The sequence below is a fragment of the Coenobita brevimanus genome, chromosome 33, assembly GCF_032717465.1.
Source record: "Coenobita brevimanus isolate Jiangsu-jjx chromosome 33, ASM3271746v2, whole genome shotgun sequence".
Lineage (NCBI taxonomy): Eukaryota > Metazoa > Arthropoda > Malacostraca > Decapoda > Coenobitidae > Coenobita > Coenobita brevimanus.
This window is the reverse complement of record NC_136986.1, coordinates 43962410-43980568: the sequence shown is the minus strand read 5'-3', so window position 1 is coordinate 43980568 and position 18159 is coordinate 43962410. Positions and strand designations below refer to the sequence as shown.

Here is an 18159-nt window from a genome sequence, read left to right as displayed (position 1 = left end):
AAATGACTACAATAGTTCTCAGGGATCAAGATATCACTTATAATGAAAACTGTCAGCTTGTCAGTACAGCATTGATTTTCCAGTCAATTTTCCTGGGAATAAAATTCCTTTAAAAAAGCCAATGGTCCATATAATACCTATAAATTTTCATTTGGTCTTTGTTGCTATTTTAACTATTAATTATAAGTTATTTTTGTCCACCCGCCTTTTTAAGTTAAATATATTCACCAGCAGATCAACAACACCATAACTGTTCACTGTTTATTTCTGTGCCTTTGTTACAAGTTTAATCACTTGGCATTCAAACAGCAGCCAACTGTATCATACTTTATAAGGTCTTAAATGTTCTCAGAAAATTTGTTAATAAATTTCCATGCCACAAAATGTTCACATCCACCAGAAACTTTGCGGCGATGGAGGTGTTGGGCGGGCGAGAGTGTTGTGTCTGGCTGGTGATGCCGTCGTTCAGTTGCGTCCACCCCCGCCTCTGTGGTGGTGGGGGTGGTGGTGAGGACCCCCCCTGCCCCGCCCCCCACCCATGCCCCGGTGGTGGTCCCTGGGGTGGTCGCGGTGGTCGCCCCCGCGGTGGTAGTGGTCGCGGGTGTCCCTGGGAGGGTGGTCACGCGGGTGGTCCCGGGGGTGGTCACCCCCACCACCTCCACCCCCACGGTGGTCCATGCGGTCACCACGACGATCATCACGATCCATATCCTGCTGATCAAACAAATTTATTATCATCATCATCATCATCACCACCACCTCTCTTCCCAACTTAAGAATGGGGGTGAACCATTTCCTGCTGATATAACAAAATCATCATTATCATCATAAAAAGAGAGAGAGAGAGAGAGAGAGAGAGATGGGAGAAACAAACCAAAGTCTGTCCAACTGAAGAGCTAAATGGACTATAGTTACCTTATATGTACCAGGGTGTCTGCGGGTCTCTGTCTCTTCTTGGCGCTTCTCGTAGTGGGAGAAATCATCAAATATTGAGGTGGTGTGGCGATACTGGTTAATTATCTTCAGTACCTGGGAAGTACCATAAAATAAAACAGAGTCAACTACTGGCTAACTGAGTGTCATGTACTTATTAATCATCTTCAGTACCTGGGAAATGAAATAAAGCAATGATGTGTATCAGTTAATTTTCTTCAGTACCAAGGAATTAATTTAAAACTGTCATATTTTATCATCAGTACCTGGGAAGTACAATAAATGCATCATATACTGTCTTAAATACACAACACAGACATAATTACATACTAAACAAGCTTGAAAAAATGGTAACATGAAGTTTACAATGTGCAGTATTCATCCTTCCATCATCCAATCCCTCTCCTGCCCCATCAGAACTGGAAGCCTGTAGCTAGGTACTCTGCCCTGACAGTAATGGCAAGGGTGGCCATATTCGATCACCTGAGTAACAATAACTACATGGGCAATAAACTCCAACCACCCCTTCAATATAAACCCTTACAGGTTCAATCTGGATGATGCACCTTAACCCACTAAACCATCATCACCTGGTTATATGGTTACCACTCCATGTTGTAAATGATTTCCTGGTTTACAGGTAACCATTTGGCTTACCACAAACTGTTGAGTCACCTGAAGGCAGCACAACATCAAGTGAGTGGATAGTGGACAGAATTACAACAGTATAAACCATTTACATTTACCAACTCAGTTTCATGTACAATGCTTACCCTACACAGCCAGAAAGGAACTGCAATACAGTGAGAAGTAACAACTGTGAAGATTAGCAAAACCATCATTCGATAATGAAATGCGCTGCTGTCTCTCTTATGAAAATTACTAAATTTAACTGGAAACAATCTGGTACATAAAATAAAAAGAAATGTATGCCATTTCTAATCTGCATAAACAATCATCATCATCATCTGGACCTCCTTTCCCATCCTAGGGCAGAGTGAGGAGTAGCAACATCCAGACAATACAAAGATCAAATCAGAAGTTACAGTTCTTTCACCTTAAGTTGGTCTAGATTTCTGTCCTGTAGCAGCTTGTTTCCAGTAACTCAATGTCAGAATAAAACAAGGCTACAGCTCTACGGTACATCCTTTCCATAGCACTTCTCTGTGACAATCATCATATTCTACTGTTAACCTGTTACTACAACTACGTACCAGGTATTCAAGATGGAGAAACACGAATCTTGAGCCACGTTAAAGTAAGATGGGTACAGTTATCTGAGTCCTACTTATGACAAACCCTAACCATCTCTAAATTAGCTCCTTTTCTCATTACCAGCCAAACACTGACTGGAAAGTTTTTTTTTTTTTGTCAAATTAATTTTTACACTGCCTGCTGTAACCATATTCATGATTTTTCATTAATTTTAAAACATAAGAGTATCAAGCATTCATTATACTGTATTATAACTTACGGTATGATGTCTACCGGTACTATTTTGATTTGCTTCCCACCAATTCCATGGTGCTTAATACACTCATTTCACTTCAACCTGGCCCAAATTTTCATTCTTCTGCAGCTTAGGGTACTTCTTGTAGCTCACTGGCAGAAAAGACAATACTGTAGCTCTACGTCCTTTCCATGAAGGTTCTTTGTGACTAGCACCATTTTCTAGTGCTAATCTTTTACCTCAGCATTCATGATGGAAAGACACCAATGTCAGGCCAAGTTAGAGTAAAATGAGTATAGAAGCAGCTGCAACCCCAGGCTCATATGAATGTGAACCCAGAGGAATGCAGGCTCAAGTTGCCCCTCTCTTGCAGTCCACCATCCTTCTTTCGAGGACACAGGGAGGGAGCCAAGAGATGTTTGTATAACTGGACAGCTCCACCGCCCAGTTATAATGATCCCTCCACATGAAGGTGTCCCTCTCCAGCACCAGTGGAGTGGGTAGAATTCAGAAAGTACATCATGACAGGACACTCATTATTCAATTTACTGCTGGGTGAACAGTTAGCAACACAGAAGAGTGGATAAGGGAAGGAAGGAACAGTTGTATGGTATGTATGAGAACGATTACTACAACTGAAAACACATGTTCACAGATCTTTATTGCCTGTTTGTTTTCACTCACTTAATAATACGGTGGGCACAATTCATAAATGAGACAGCAAATAACTAGGAGGCTATCAACACAGTTACCAGTAAAACAGTACAGCCAAATACCTAAGCATGATCATCTCTCCTCCTTCTATATCACTGCTAAATTCACAGATGTTTGAATGTGGCATACTGTCTTAATCCCACAGTGGGTGGCCACAAACAAATGCCTCCATTTCATCCTGTCTTCTACCATCAGGTTACTCTCCCTCTACTTCACACCACTCATTTATAAACTTCTCCATGCCATTCAAGAACTGTCATCTGCACAGCTCACATACCATAGGCTATGTATGGACTCACCTGTTTGCCCTTCTCATAAGGAACTTCCTGAGTGTCGCGTGAGTTAGTGACGGGTTTGTTCTCGTTGTTCTCCAGGCGGATGTGGCGCAACTGGTTGTTGGGGACGTCCTTCACATAGATCCACTTCACACGGAACTGTCCTTTCCATTTGTCCTGAGCCCACACGGATGAGGAGGAGTTGTAGTCCACCATGGATATCATCTGAGCTAAACCACAAAAGTGCCCTGATCCATTCACTGAGAAGAAAAGATACACAGGTCCTTTGCCCTCTCTTTCACGGAAAGCGGCATCGAGACGCTTGTTTCCATGTTCCGTGGAGCACCAAATCTCGTATTTAATGGATCGATGGATGTCATCCTCGGAGTAGGATTTAATCACAAAGAAACGTGCATTCTTAGGGTTAAGATCAAAGTCCTTGGGGTTGTAATCATTGCGCATACGCAGGCCTTCCAGGATGGGGTCATCCGGCTGCAGCTCTGAGGGCAGCTGGCCTGGCACGTGGGCCATGGGGGGCCGCTGGGCCACTGACATGGGGGGGCCACTCTGAGGGGAGGGCGGCAGGTCCATGGCAGTATGCAACACACCTCCCTGCAGCAGTGGAGGAGGCTGGTTTTGCTGCTGCTGTTGCTGCTGCTGTTGAGGGGATGATGGCAGCTGCTGGTGGAGAGACTGGTGTTGCTGCTGCTGTTGCTGCTGCTGTTGTTGTTGCTGCTGCTGTTGCTGCTGGTGGAGGTGTTGCTGGTGAAGGTGTTGTTGGAGGTGCTGCTGGTGCTGGTTCTGCTGGTGCTGCTGTGGTGACGTCTGCATGCCCTGCAAGGGCGGCTGCTCCTGTGACACAACACCCTGCCCTGGTCCTTGTCCAACCTGAGCAACCTGCTGTGGGGTCTGCACCTGGGGAGGGGTGCGGGGTGGAGGAGTGGAGTACGAGGTGGAGGTAGTTGAGCGAGATCCTCCACGCGGGGCTTCCCAGGCTGGTCGTGGTACTGGTGGCGGTGCCACAGGCTTGGGGCCTCCATTCTTGCCCTCCCAAGTTCCAATGTCCATGTGACGGCCGGGCACAATGGAGGACATGGTAGTCTTATCACGTCTCCCTTTGGGCTGGGGTTTGGCGGGCTGCGAGGCAATGCTGGCCCATGATATGCCCTTTTTCGGTCCCAGGCCCACTGCTGTTTCCCCACCAGGACTGTTTGCACCACTAGACTTGACCTCCACACCACCACTCCCGTTTGTCGCCGCATTTTTCCCAATTCCTGAGGCACCTCCATCCCTGGGCAAATCCTGACCAGCCTTGGGGTCAGTTATGGAAAGTCCTTGAACCCCCTGATCTAACGCCTTCACACGGTCGTCGGTGTAGAGGTTGTCGCGCTGGTAGTAGTCGTCGTAAGGCTTGTTGCCGCCACGTACGTCGGATCCACCCCAGGCGCTGTAGTCACCATTGCCATGGAAACCATAGTTGAAGCCGGGGGGATTGAAACCGCCAAAGCTGCCACTGCCGAACATACCATCAATGGCGCTGTGTGATTCGTAGCCCATCTGCCCACCGTACCCACCAAGGAAGGTCTGCATGTGGTCACCGCCATTGCTCCAGGTTCCATCTCCAACACCAAATGCCTGAAAGCAATGCAAAAAAATACATACACACATACATACAAAAAAAAATCCATCCATCATCCAAACATATACAAACCACATATAAACACATACATACAAAACATTCCATATACAAAGACCCTTCACGCAAAAATACCTCTAACACCACAAACCTGAAAACAAAGCAGATAATTACAGATATACTAAACATATTTACTGATTCTTCATCCACAAATATATATACCACTGTCATCATCACCCTAACCTCTTTTTCCCACATGAGGATGGGGTGAGGTGGGATGCAGAAACTAATGAAAAAGAAAAAAAGTGATAAAGAGAAAACGAAGCACAGTATTTAATCAACATCATCCTGCCTCTTCAATCACCATCCAAGCCCTTGAAATCCTGGCTCCACAAGACTGGTATATATTGTACTTGTTCCACACATCGCTTCATATTTACGTATGTGAGAGTCAATCTAACAACCGTCAAGTTAAAATGGAGTGCTAAATGATGGTCATACATAACAAATCCATCCATCCATCCTCAAAAAATATAAAAATCATCACACAGCAAATTCCTTATAAACAGTGCACTCACTCTACAACAGTTTATCATTTCTACATATATTTAACACTTACAGCCATTTCAAACTTCTGCTCACATCATTCACATGTTTGTTTTTCATCATCACCATCATCACCCACACCTACAGCCACCCTACTCCTCTGCTCATATCATTCCAACTCATTCTTTTCATCATCATCATCATCCATATTCCTTTTTCCACACTTGCATGAGGTGGAGTCCAAAGTGCCAGGGAAAAGAAAGAAAGAAAAAAAATCAATCTGTCCAACTAAATTGGCCACATGCTCACTCACTCACCAATGAAGCCCCTGCAGTCCATACAAGAATATATTAATGCATCAGATACAGAAATAAACTGGTTAGGAAGAGGTGCAAATATGCCTCTGTAAGTAAGAAGAAAACAAAACCAAAGACAGCACACATATACAGTATATACCCCTCCTACCCATCTCTCCATCTCATCTTTGGTCTCTCCCTCCTACTCCTCCTCCTCTCCACCCCCTTCCACCTCACTCATATTCACTCTCCTTGTTAGTCTCTCATTCTTCATCCATGAATGCTGTAAACTAATGCACTAGATAAAGAAATTAACTAGTAAGGAAGAAGTGCTAATAAGCATCCCTGACCAAATAGAAAACAAGATCAAACTCATGACCTACCTGGTAATGGGTTGAGGGCATGTAGTAGGGCGAGATATATGGATCAGAAGCAGCAGCAGCTGCGGCCATCGATGATGTCATGGGACTTGTGTAGCTCTGGAATGACGAGTAATTCTGCGCCGAAGTCAGTCGGTCTACTACTGTACCATAATTTTCTACAGATCAGCATGATTATATGATACCAAAATCAGTTTATGGTGTACATATTCTGCTATACTGTTTTTACTCTAACCTGGCTCAGATCTTCACTCTTTTGCAGCTTATTTCACGTGCTCCGGTGGCAGAAACAGACAATACCACAGCTCAACATCATTCCCATACCACTTCTTCATGAACAACCTCATATTCTAGTGCCAATCTATTATTACAACTCAGCAATGAAGATAACAGTTTTACGACAAGTTAGTAAAAACAGTACAGTGGGTCTGATAACAATTTCAACCTTATTCATCACATCAAATTAATCATGATATCTTTCTTAGTTTTAAAGAATTGCCACAAGAGTTACAGATGAAAACATTTCATGTTATGCAATGAAACATATAAATTTCAAACTGTATTCATCACATCCATCTAAGTTTTTGAAGATCTGCCGCAAGAACTACACGATAACAATTCAAAATAACCCGATGTACATTACCAATTCAGGAAAGTCGACACATCAAGCAAATTACCTGATCTTTGGGCCCATTTGGCACTGAAAAGGAAAAAAAAAGAAAAAGAAAAATTAGTGGTTATCTAATTATTGTAATATACAAACATATAGCCAGTTCACATTCATCTGACAAAACCTGGTTACTCCTCTAACCTGAATATTAAGTTGTGGCTGCAAGAAATTTGGAGGAATGAGTCTCCTTGGTTACTAGTCAAAGTTAACCTCCAATCTGACTACACTTGGCCATTAACTGAGCCGAAAGGGGCTACAGATCTTTGCCGGATGTAAACAAACAGAGAGAGAGAGAGAGAGAGAAACTTACAATATCAACACATTTTGCAAAGTACACATTTTTCCCCTACTGTATACACTTACACAGCTGCTGCTTACTATATCTATCAAAGTCTGAATAGGTCTGTATTTTCCCCCACTACATGACTAATAAACAAGAGATAAGGCAATATTCTGCACTCCCCTTCCCTCATCTTTCCTGGGAAACGAAATCACAGTTCCACCCGGGAGATGATCTTGCGTTTATGGATCTATGCAAAGTCGACAACAGCAGCTCAATGTTACAAATACATAGTACTTCCCAGTTTAAACTCCCGATGATTTCTGCAGCCCAGGATAGACTTTTCCGACTGGTGGGGTTAGATGTATCATTAATATATCTCATTAAACATAAGCAATCTTCCCTCAGCTATATAAATAAAATACCAGTAGTCGGGTTATAACAAGACTAAGCTAAAATGGAACATCTGGATTCAAGGTATTAACACAGTTTTCAATATAACACTGTGCTCAACACAGGAACATTTTTCACAAAACATGACCTGTTTACCATTACATAAGCAAGATGTGCTGTGAAGGACCACAGATGATACAGCTTACCAAAGATCTCAATACTGACCTCATTATGTTACACTGTATATCTCTACCTAAAACAGAATCTCATTTTAACCATTATCTGCAGCCCTGAACATGACTTGCTTACCCGAGAAAATACTCTTTACTAACAGAACACTAGCCTTATTTCACACGATTTTCATCTAACACGGTAGTCTCAGGGATCACATCTAGTGTTAAGTGAGGAATTACCGAACAAGGCATCCACGAGAGAGGGCAGATTAGTGAGAAAAAGTCATAAGTGTACACAAAATTTCAAGTTTAACATTTCACCTTAAGCTGGCCTAAATTTTACATGTCTATTATGAATGCTCACCTGAACCAATATATATATTTGCACTGGAATGTGGTCTTACTCTTTTCACCGTAACTTGGCCTAAACTTGCCATCTCTCTAGTTTGAATATTCACTTGTAACAACAGATAAGCAACAGAACGTAGTCTTATTCATGAAGAAGTGCTATGGAAAGATTTAATGTTCTAGTACTGTCTTACTCTGCCACTGATTACATAAGCCACAAAAGGACAAAAGTCTGGGCCAAGTTACGGTAAAAGCACTCCTGATGCCATCTAGGAGCATGGCATGAAATATTACCTGTGATGAAACTTTAGCTACAGGCACTGGTACTAATCAGACCTAATATGAAGACTGTCTCTAAGCCCTAATTACAGGAACAATAATATCAACAGCAGCTACTTATTCACAAAAGGCTAATGGAGAAAACCACTTTTCCAATAGGGAGTGTGCAGCGTTTTCTTTATCATTTCTGTTTTACGTGAAAATGACTCTGAGAGAGGTTATGCACCCCTCCCAACCCAATCCAACAGGACCTGACCTAGCCTTGGCAGCCACATCCTTGTACAGTATATAGCCTACACTGTTGTACCATAATAGGGTTAGGAGACTAAAATTAATCTTTCCAGTTCTTAATGTCTACATATTTACATTAAAAAAAAAAAAAAAAAGTTTGGTGACACACAATAGGAAAAATGTGGCACTGGAGTGAAAGTGTCAAACATGAGAACTGTGCCTGACCTCCCTGCTGAGAAAAGCTGGGCAATGTTCTAGCCTGGCAAACACCAAAGGACATCACTTACAGGGTTTGATTTGGTTAACAACTTGACTCACATTATGTTGTCATATTTACAGACCACCCTATATACTGCTGATGTGTGTGGGGCAATGTCTACACTGGGCGTGGCTGGGTGTAGTTTCTCTCTTCAACCTTGTCTGTTGTCAAGATGATTCAGGTTGACTGTGGAGCTTCTTACCAATTTAGATTTCTATTAATAACTCCTGCAACTTGAGGACATCATTCACCTTTTATTCTCCCATCTTACAGTGTTTTTAGAGGCCTTAACCCCTTCAGATCAAGGACAACATTTGTATTTTAGTCTTGCCATTATAGTACACTTTTCAAACAACAGACTTTGCCTTCAGTAACAATTTCACCAAAAGAAGGGTCACCCAAACTGAGAAAAACAGTTTGATGTTAAATAAATCACACTGAAAAAGATGTCTTCGGCCAAAAATGACTGAGTGACCCACAAGTGTATTTAACAAAGAGATTTCACAGTATTAACATACAGTAGGTGTGTAATGGTCTACAAGGAGCCTAAACTTGGAAGCGCTGTTTACATGGGAGGGCACCAGTGTATGAAATTTCCTAGGGAGTCTTGAATAGATACACACCCCTATGATATGTTCCATGTTTGTTGGGGATTCTTCTCATTGGGATATAAAAAAGCATTAATTTGCAGTTTTGGACAGCCCAGGTTATTTTTTATGTTCTTTTCTAACTTAACTAACCTACCATGACTAACCAATCCAATCAAACACAACTTACTAATCTACCATAACCTACCACAACTGCACTAACCAATCCCATCAAACATTTACTAACCAAATCTATCTAACATGTAATAACAGGTTAACACTAGAATATATATAGTGCTAGTCATGATGAACCACTGTGGAAAGGGAGTATTCAGAGCCACAGTACAGTATTATGTCATTCTGCTGCTGAGCTACAGGATGGGCCACAGAAGGACAAAAATCTCCAACAATATACAGTGAAAGAACAATACACTACTAACCTAACCTAGTCTAAACTAACATAACAGATCCAACTTAATTAATATACCCTAACTACAGTAGCCTTATCTAACGGCTATAACCAAGGATCGTGACTGTCCAAACCTGCAATGATAGACAAGGTTTACAAATATACTGTACTATCCCAAAATAGCTCTCTACTTTACCATTACTTAATGCAAATGTTAGGTCATGGCCGTGATTTTTCTCCCAATCCATCACTAAAAAAAACAGCAGAAAACATAGGAAACCCTTCTCTGCTTACGAAAATAGAAAAAAATGAGAAACAGTGAAAACAGAAAAAGCTGAGAAGCAAAAGTGAAATATTTGGATCTCTCTGCCTAAGAACACTAACCAACAAAGGAAAATGAGAAGCAGAAGTGAAATATCTAGTGAACTTTTGCCCACACCTGTCCCACAACACCAAAGTTTAATACAATCAACATGAGTGAAATAAGTGGCTAACTTTTGTTCCCAACTGTGCCACAAAACCAGAGTTTACAATGTCATTCAGGAAATGGGAGCAAATGAGTGGCCATTCTACACATGATGCATAAAAAGAAGCCTCCTGAATCGGGCCTGCCACACCACAGCATGCAGGGTATCTGGGAGGAAGGCGTTAAAGGGGAATATCTCCAACACGGAACATAAAATCTGGGGCAGAAGGTGAATGGCCTGCCGTTAGTCCCCCCGGCCGGAACACCCACCACACCACCACACCTTCCACCACACTCTCATCACCCTCCACCACGCCTGCTTCTTCCAGGGGCCCATGTGGCCGCGGTATTTACTGATGGGCACTTATAAACAAGCAGCTTGAACCTCGACAAACATTGGACTCATAACCACCAAAGCTGATCACTTCCACTGGCATAATCACACGTAAACCAACCTGAGGTTCCTTGTCCTTTAATTCGCTGCATATCAGAGTGTCCAGCGTACATAAAACTGTCACTTTAGAAGGCTCACACACTGTAAAATTCTGTCTTTGAGTCCACAAGTTCCCCACTATCACTAATTCATGCGGCCATGTTAGTTAGAGGGCTCGATATCAGCTCATAAGTGCCGTGAAAACATTTGCAACATTTTGCCGATAGGTGGCGCAAAGGGGATTGGTCAGTAAACAAATTCCAGCAAGTACCATTAAGCCCTCTTTTAGAAATTCTGATCCCTTGTAATCTCCCAATGGCCGTTCGGAAGACAACAAAGTGGAAGAGCAGATGATGATAGCAGGACCTGAGTGGGAGTAATAGGGGAGGTCATTCATAAGGGCAGTTTCCTAGGAAGAGGGTGGAACAAATCTTTTACGGTTGCACACCTTTTAATTTTCTTCAAATTCTTACGATTAGCTAATAAAATTAGCCATGTTATTTTATATTCATGATGCCAATATTGAAAAAGTTGATCGCCGATACTTAGCCTAATTATATCAAGGTTCCTTCGGTACACATTCCAGGAAAATGCACAATAGAGCATTATTAACCTTTAAAAGTATTACCAGATTACCGATGAACATATTATACTGCATTCATTTGATAACTTCCGACTGCGAACTCAAAGACATCGTTGACTGAAATGTTTATTGTTCTAACAGCGTAAAAAGTTCCATTTATGCCTACAATTCGGGGCGTAGGTTCGCGAAGAAACTTATCTACATTGTGTTCACTTTAACTAGGAGTAAAATTGCCATTGCTACATCTTGAATGTTACGTTGTATCAATAAATTAGCTCTAAAATATGATGCTTCTCATCAAGTAGTGCTATGAAAAGGAAGCCGAGCCACAGTATAATCTTTTTCTGCCACTACGGGAAGTTGACTGTACAGAGACGATAAGCTCCACCTATTTAAAATGAGTGGATATGAATTTGGCCTACTTCCCGTGTTACTGAAACACTGACAAAGCTCTCTTTACGTTCTTAGAGCTCCATGTATATTCATGCTCCCACTACCATACCCACGCCCAACAGCAAAAATAGCCGTCCCCGGAGAACTTAATGGAACTGCCAGGAGCGTTATGTAGCCTATACGATCACGCACCACCTTTGCTGTTCTTTCCCTTGGGTTCTAATGGAAACACTTCTGGATATTCTTCACCTTCATCATTTACCTAACGCAATCAGTACAAACAGCATGAAAAATAATTTGGACTCCCATAAATCCTCAAAATTAAAACAAAGGCTAGACACGAAAGAACAAAATTAATATGTATGTATTTACGGTTCACAAAAGAATGATGTTTCTTTAATTCCTGGTTACAAAGAGCAGAATATAATAACCTATACCAAAGCAAATGCATAATAAATGTAAAACTGTACTGCCCCATTTTCTAAATTAATGAAAACTGATCAATTTTTCAATATTATATCTAAAGCCCTAAAAAAATATTTGTGAATGATTCTCGAACGCGTGCACCCGACACGCGTGACGTCGAAGGATATATATTTTTTAAATTGATTTTAGTTTATGTGGGCGCCTACGCATCATATTTTAAAGGTGAGTATTGTTATGTTATTGGTATATTCCCGAGATTATGTGGAGGAGGTAAAAATATGTGAAAATTAGTGATAGGAGTAGTTATGGCATGGTATAGGGATGGGAGGCTAGGCCAGGGAATCCAATGTTTACCATATTAACCGTTTCTGTGGAAGCTGTACGTTTCACCATCATTATACGTGATTTTGGTGATCTTCAGTATTGCTAGAGGTGCCAGGGTATGCCATGGAGCCTTGTAGTAGCCCCAGTGAACAAGGTGGACTGCAGGCTAAATCAAGGTGCCTTCCCCTGCAGTCAGCCTTTCACAGCGGAGGTCAGGGAAGGAGTTGAGGGATGTTTGTATAGCCCGGCAGTGGAGTTGCCTTGCTGTATTAGTTCCACCACCTGAAGGCACCCCACACCAGCTCCACCATAATATGCATTAAAATGTTTATAATTCAATTCATTTTTCCATTCTGATTTTTTCTTGTATGGTTTTGTGTATGTTCAAAAGTTTACTTTCTTTTCTGTTGCAAAATATGACATCTGACTCCCCAAGATTATTGATTTCTGCAGACCAATTTCCAAAGAAAATTCCATTGAAAAAAAAGAGTATAATGATGAATACGACATATACTTGAAGCGAAAATTTATCAAAATCTTCTAACGGCTTCGTAAAATAAAAACTAGCAATATGGTAACTTTCTTGGGAAAATCGGCTAATATGTTCACCAATTTTGCAACTTGTTTGACAAAAAATGATGAAAAGTTGATGGAGTTTGGGCTGCGTACTCAAAAATGCCTAATATTAATTCTGTAACTGTCCCCAAAAAATATTCCATCCGAGCATAAATCAATTGTGGTCAAAAGTTTTGCCATAGTTATAAGAAAATGAAAATCCTGTGCATATTAATTGCTTCAAATTTCTTCTGGTGTTATAAAATCATTGTGTGGAATTTTCTGGTGTTATAAAATCATTGTTTGGATTTTTTTGGTGTTATACAATCATTGTTTGGAATTTTCTGGTGTTATAAAATCATTGTTTGAATTTTTCTGGTGTTATAAATCATTGTTTGGGCTTTTCTGGTGTTATAAATCATTGTTTGGATTTTTCTGGTGTTATTAAATCACTGTTTGGATTTTTCTGGTGTTATAAAATCGTTTGGAATTTTTTGGTGTTATAAAATCATTGTTTGAATTTTTCTGGTGTTATAAAATCATTGTTTGGATTTTTCTGGTGTTATAAATCATTGTTTGGGCTTTTCTGGTGTTATAAATAATTGTTTGGATATTCTGGTGTTATGAAATCATTGTTGGGATTTTTTTGGTGTTATAAAATCATTGTTGGGATTTAATGGGTGTTCTGAAATCATTGCTTGGAATTTTCTGTTATAATATCATTGTTTGGATTTTTCTGATGTTAAAGAATGATTGTTTGGATTTTTCTTCTGTAATAAAATCATTGTTTGGATTTAACGGGTGTTTTGAAAGCATTGTTTGGACTCTTGAGATGACCAGCCGCAGACAGCATTCGTAAATAAGCTGCTGTTCATTATCTGCTTGTAGTTCATTATTGCCGTTTTTTTTTTACCGATCTCGCTTCACGTACTTCACCAATTCCACAACCACAAGATAGCCAGAGCTGCTTTTACTTCAGGAATTTCACATGCCGCTGTAGTTCATTATTTATTGCCATGTTTGCCGATCCCGCTTCATATACTTCACCAGTTCCAGAAGAACAAAGATAGCCAGAGCTGCTTCTACCACAGGAATTTCATTTTCTTTTACAAACCCCCTCTTAGAAGATGACAATAAATTTATACTTTCAGGAAGTAGTATACATTGATATATGTGACTTTTCTCCTGTAGGTTATTCTTTGTAAATTGGTGCTGGGTGATTAATAACTTTGGTGATCAGTTAGGTGTCATTTGGAACAGAAAAGAATGCCAGAATGAAACAACTCAAACAAAACACTATTGAAAAAACAGATTTGAACTTAAAAAATTGAGTGAGAATGGACTCAAAAATATTTACTGGATGATGGTGGTGTGGTGTGGGATGAGGTGCTAGGGGTTACTGAGTCAGGAGTTGCTTAGTTATATCAGTCCCTCACCATCACCACCAGCATAATTAATACTTGTGTTTTAACCCCTGGCATAGTGGTTACTTTGCCCCTGTCAGAGGTATGGCCGTGTATCCATATTCTGGCAATTCAATATACGTGTTTTAACTCCTGTGTATTGGTCAGAGTACCATTGCCAGAGGGATAGCCTTGTTTAGGCTTGATTCAAGAGATGGCGAAGAATGGAGACATGTTAGAGCTTTTATAAATGATACAGCATAAAACGACAGACTTATGGTAGCACAGCCTCGGGCCCTCAAACTCCACATGGGTTAAATTGGGTGTAGCTTTTTTTTTTTTATGCAAAGGAGGAGGAACTAAAGGCTGCTTGCCTGCAGAGTTGTTCTTACCAAGAAAAAATAAACAAAAGAGAGCCAAATGCAGGATATCACCTGTATAACTGCAGGCAGATCTCACAAGTCAGGTAGCTGTATTCCAAAATATCATTTTTTATTTCCAGTTAAGAACTAGTCAGGCAGCTGTATAGATTTTTTCTTTTTTTACCCTCAGCTTCAATACCAAGCCATAGTTGAGTGAAATTTGTTGAGCCTCAGTTATGAGGAATTAATGAGTTTCCATAGTTACTAGCCAAATCAACACACCAGTCTGACTAGCTATATCTGACCATGAATCAAGGTGAAAGGTCAGGTAGCTAATAGTAAATCAATTAGGCAGTTAATCATTGATATGGGGGGGGAGAAAAATAATAATGAAGACCTAATGGTTTAAGTAGTTTCATAGTTATATGTATTGTGATGGTGTTGATGACTGTAGTTGTAATGTTGTACTGGATTTATCGGTATGTGGTCTGATGTATATTTTTTTTCTTACAGGATGGTGGTGAAGGCTGCAGGCACAAAGTTGCAGCTCAGAGATGGAGCAAGAGGATGTGTGTTTTGTCTGCAGCAGCGGCATCTTCTGTGTGAAGGTAAGTGTTTTAGTGACCCATGTTGATATAGTAAATTTTTAAGGATTTTATGTTTATGGAGAGATGCCTAGTGGTGTGGTTGGTGGAGCTCTTGGCCTGGAATGTGCTGTGACGTGCCTGCTACTGTTTAGTCCCATAGACAATTGGAGGCTTTTTATCATGTAGAAGTGAGAAGTGTGAACGTTGGGGATAGGGTTGCAAGAGGCAGACTGAAAAAGACCTAGGATGAGGTAATAGGGTGTGACTGCAGGGATAAGGGACTGATTAGGGAGGCTGCCAGAGATTGAGCAGCATGGAGAGCTGTTATTAGGTGGCCAGTGTCAATGCATGCAAGCATGTTGGAGCCTTTATAAATGAAACAAACCACTTTATTCACAAAACATACTCAACATGGTTGCATTTCCTTTCAAAACACATACATATATGTCTCTCCCACTCTTAGTGAACTTGCATTAACACATCTGGCATTGTGGAAGGGTACCTGATAAGAGAGAGAATTATTCTTATATATGGAAACCCATGGACCACCCTGTAGATAGATAGATAAATAGATTGAGATAGAAAGATGTGATAACTCTATTGCTTGTGAGTCTCTTGAGTGTGTGGAATAGTTTAATTATTTGGGAGATGTGTTATGTGCTGGAGGTGGGGCTGGAGCCAGCTTTGTGGCTGGAGTGAGGAGTGGTAGGAAGAAGTTCAGGGAGCTGTTGCCTTTCCTGACATTGAGAGGGCTCTCCCTCCATGCCATGGGATCTTTGTATGCAGAATGAGTTTAATGCTGTATGGTAGTGAGACTTGGGCAGTAAAGGAAGAGGATACACTATTTGCAGGTTCAGACGTACAGAAATGGCAATGATTAGGTAGATGCGCAGTGTGTCCGAGTGTGAGGCCTGGGGGGTTAAGGTTTACGATAGAAGAGTTGAGGGGTAGGATGGTACTGGAGTGTATTGGTGTTGTGATGAGGAGAGGCAGATTGAGATAGTTTGGGCATGTGGAGAGGATGGGGGATGATAATTGGGTGCAGAAAGTGATGTGTTAATGTTAGGGGTGGGATTACGAGAACCGAAAAAGGCCTGGGACGAGGATGTGACCTCAGGGATAAGGGACTGAATAGGGAAGCTGCCAGAGATCGAGCAGCATGGAGAGTTGCCATTTGATGACCAAGGCCAACGCATGGAAGCATGTTGGAGCCTTCGTAAATGAAACAAACTGCACTTTATTCACCAAATATACTCAGCATGGTTGGAAAACACATACATATGCATCTCACCCACTTATGTTGAACTTGCATGAACACATCTGGCATTGTAGAAGAGTACCTGAGAGGGATGATTATTCCTTTGTATGGAGACTTTTGGACCATTCTGTAGGTAGATAGATAAATAGATAAAGATATGATTATGTATTGCTTATCAGTACCTTGTGTGTGTCAGGCAGTGTAACATTTTTCTTATAAATATGACCACACAGTGTACAGTTTATTTCAGAGTGTATTAATATATTGTGTATCAGTACCTTATTTGAGCCTGACCATGTATCATTTACATTTTCAGGTGTTGATGTGAGGAGTTTAGTACCGAGAGAGCTGCACATTTCATCACTGCTGGGTCTTCATCACTGCCAGTCTTCATCACCACCCATTCATCACCCCAGCTGTCCATTGGCTGCAAGACCATCGATTGAAGACCCCAGATAGCTATGCCATTATTTTATTTTCTGTAATGCAGGCTCAGTCACCATAGATACAGCATAAAACTAACTCTATCCCTTTTTACTTGATCTAAATCTAACTCATTTTACTTGATCTGAATTTGCCATCACTCCTTAAATATTGAACTGATATTACTCTTCCTGTGCAGTCCACCATCCTCCTCTTTTAGGAAATAGAAAGTGAGTTAAGGATTGATTAACCAGGCAGTGGAGCCAACCAGTTATATCAGTGCCACCACTTGAAGGCATCCCCTCTCCATAAAATCTGAGATATACCCTTGTTGTCATTGCTGCTGCTGCTACTACTATTATTATTATTATTTTTATTATTATTATTATACAATTTATTCGAGATACAATAATATTATTACAGTATTATTATATTATTTATACGAATACAAAACAATACTTTCTATCTTTTGCCAGACGCCTTAATCCCATAAGGGGTGGCCACAAACAAACCGCCTCCATGTCCCCCGTTACCCTGCCATTTCACTGCCCTGCTCCCAGCTCACACCAGTACGATTATTATTATATGATTTATACGAAAGATACGATATTATCATTACCGTATTTAAATAGGTGTCCCGATAAATTTTCTGACTGAGTCTGCACCTTCATACCAAGTCCTCGTTATAAGGTACATTTCTATCAGTAATTTTTGCTATTGAGTCACCAGTAAAAAAAAAAAAAAAAAATTAGGCCTATATATAATATTGATATACCAATTCCCCCCCCCCTCCCCCCCCAAATTTTCTCATGTATAGATTAAGTTTGATATATTGAAACATTGCCGACCTTTTTCAATTTCATTTTTGCATTTAATTCCACAAAAACATGGAAAAGTTACCATTGGAAAAAAAATTGTCATTGGTACCTTTAAAAATGATTTGACATCTGAAAATTATCATGTTCTTTTTTTATTTTCTTTTTGGCATTTAAATTCACTGTAACGTATGGAAAAATTACCACAGAAAAACAAAGTCCCATTGGTTCCCTTAAAGCCAATTTTGAGTTTCCCAAAATCATCATACTGG

General features: G+C 40.6%; 1 protein-coding gene across 1 annotated transcript; it reads right to left on the bottom strand.

The window, feature by feature from the left end:
- Window positions 1-465: 465 nt before the first annotated feature.
- Ythdf (YTH domain-containing family protein) lies at window positions 466-10903 on the bottom strand. Its single transcript, XM_080269298.1, has 6 exons — window positions 10781-10903; window positions 6908-6930; window positions 6234-6347; window positions 3397-5007; window positions 916-1029; window positions 466-711 (listed from the first exon to the last, which is right to left on the bottom strand). The coding sequence occupies exons 1-6, from the start codon at window positions 10830-10832 to the stop codon at window positions 466-468; spliced, it is 2160 nt and encodes a 719-aa protein (XP_080125424.1). The 5' UTR covers window positions 10833-10903.
- Between the last annotated feature and the right edge of the window lie 7256 nt (window positions 10904-18159).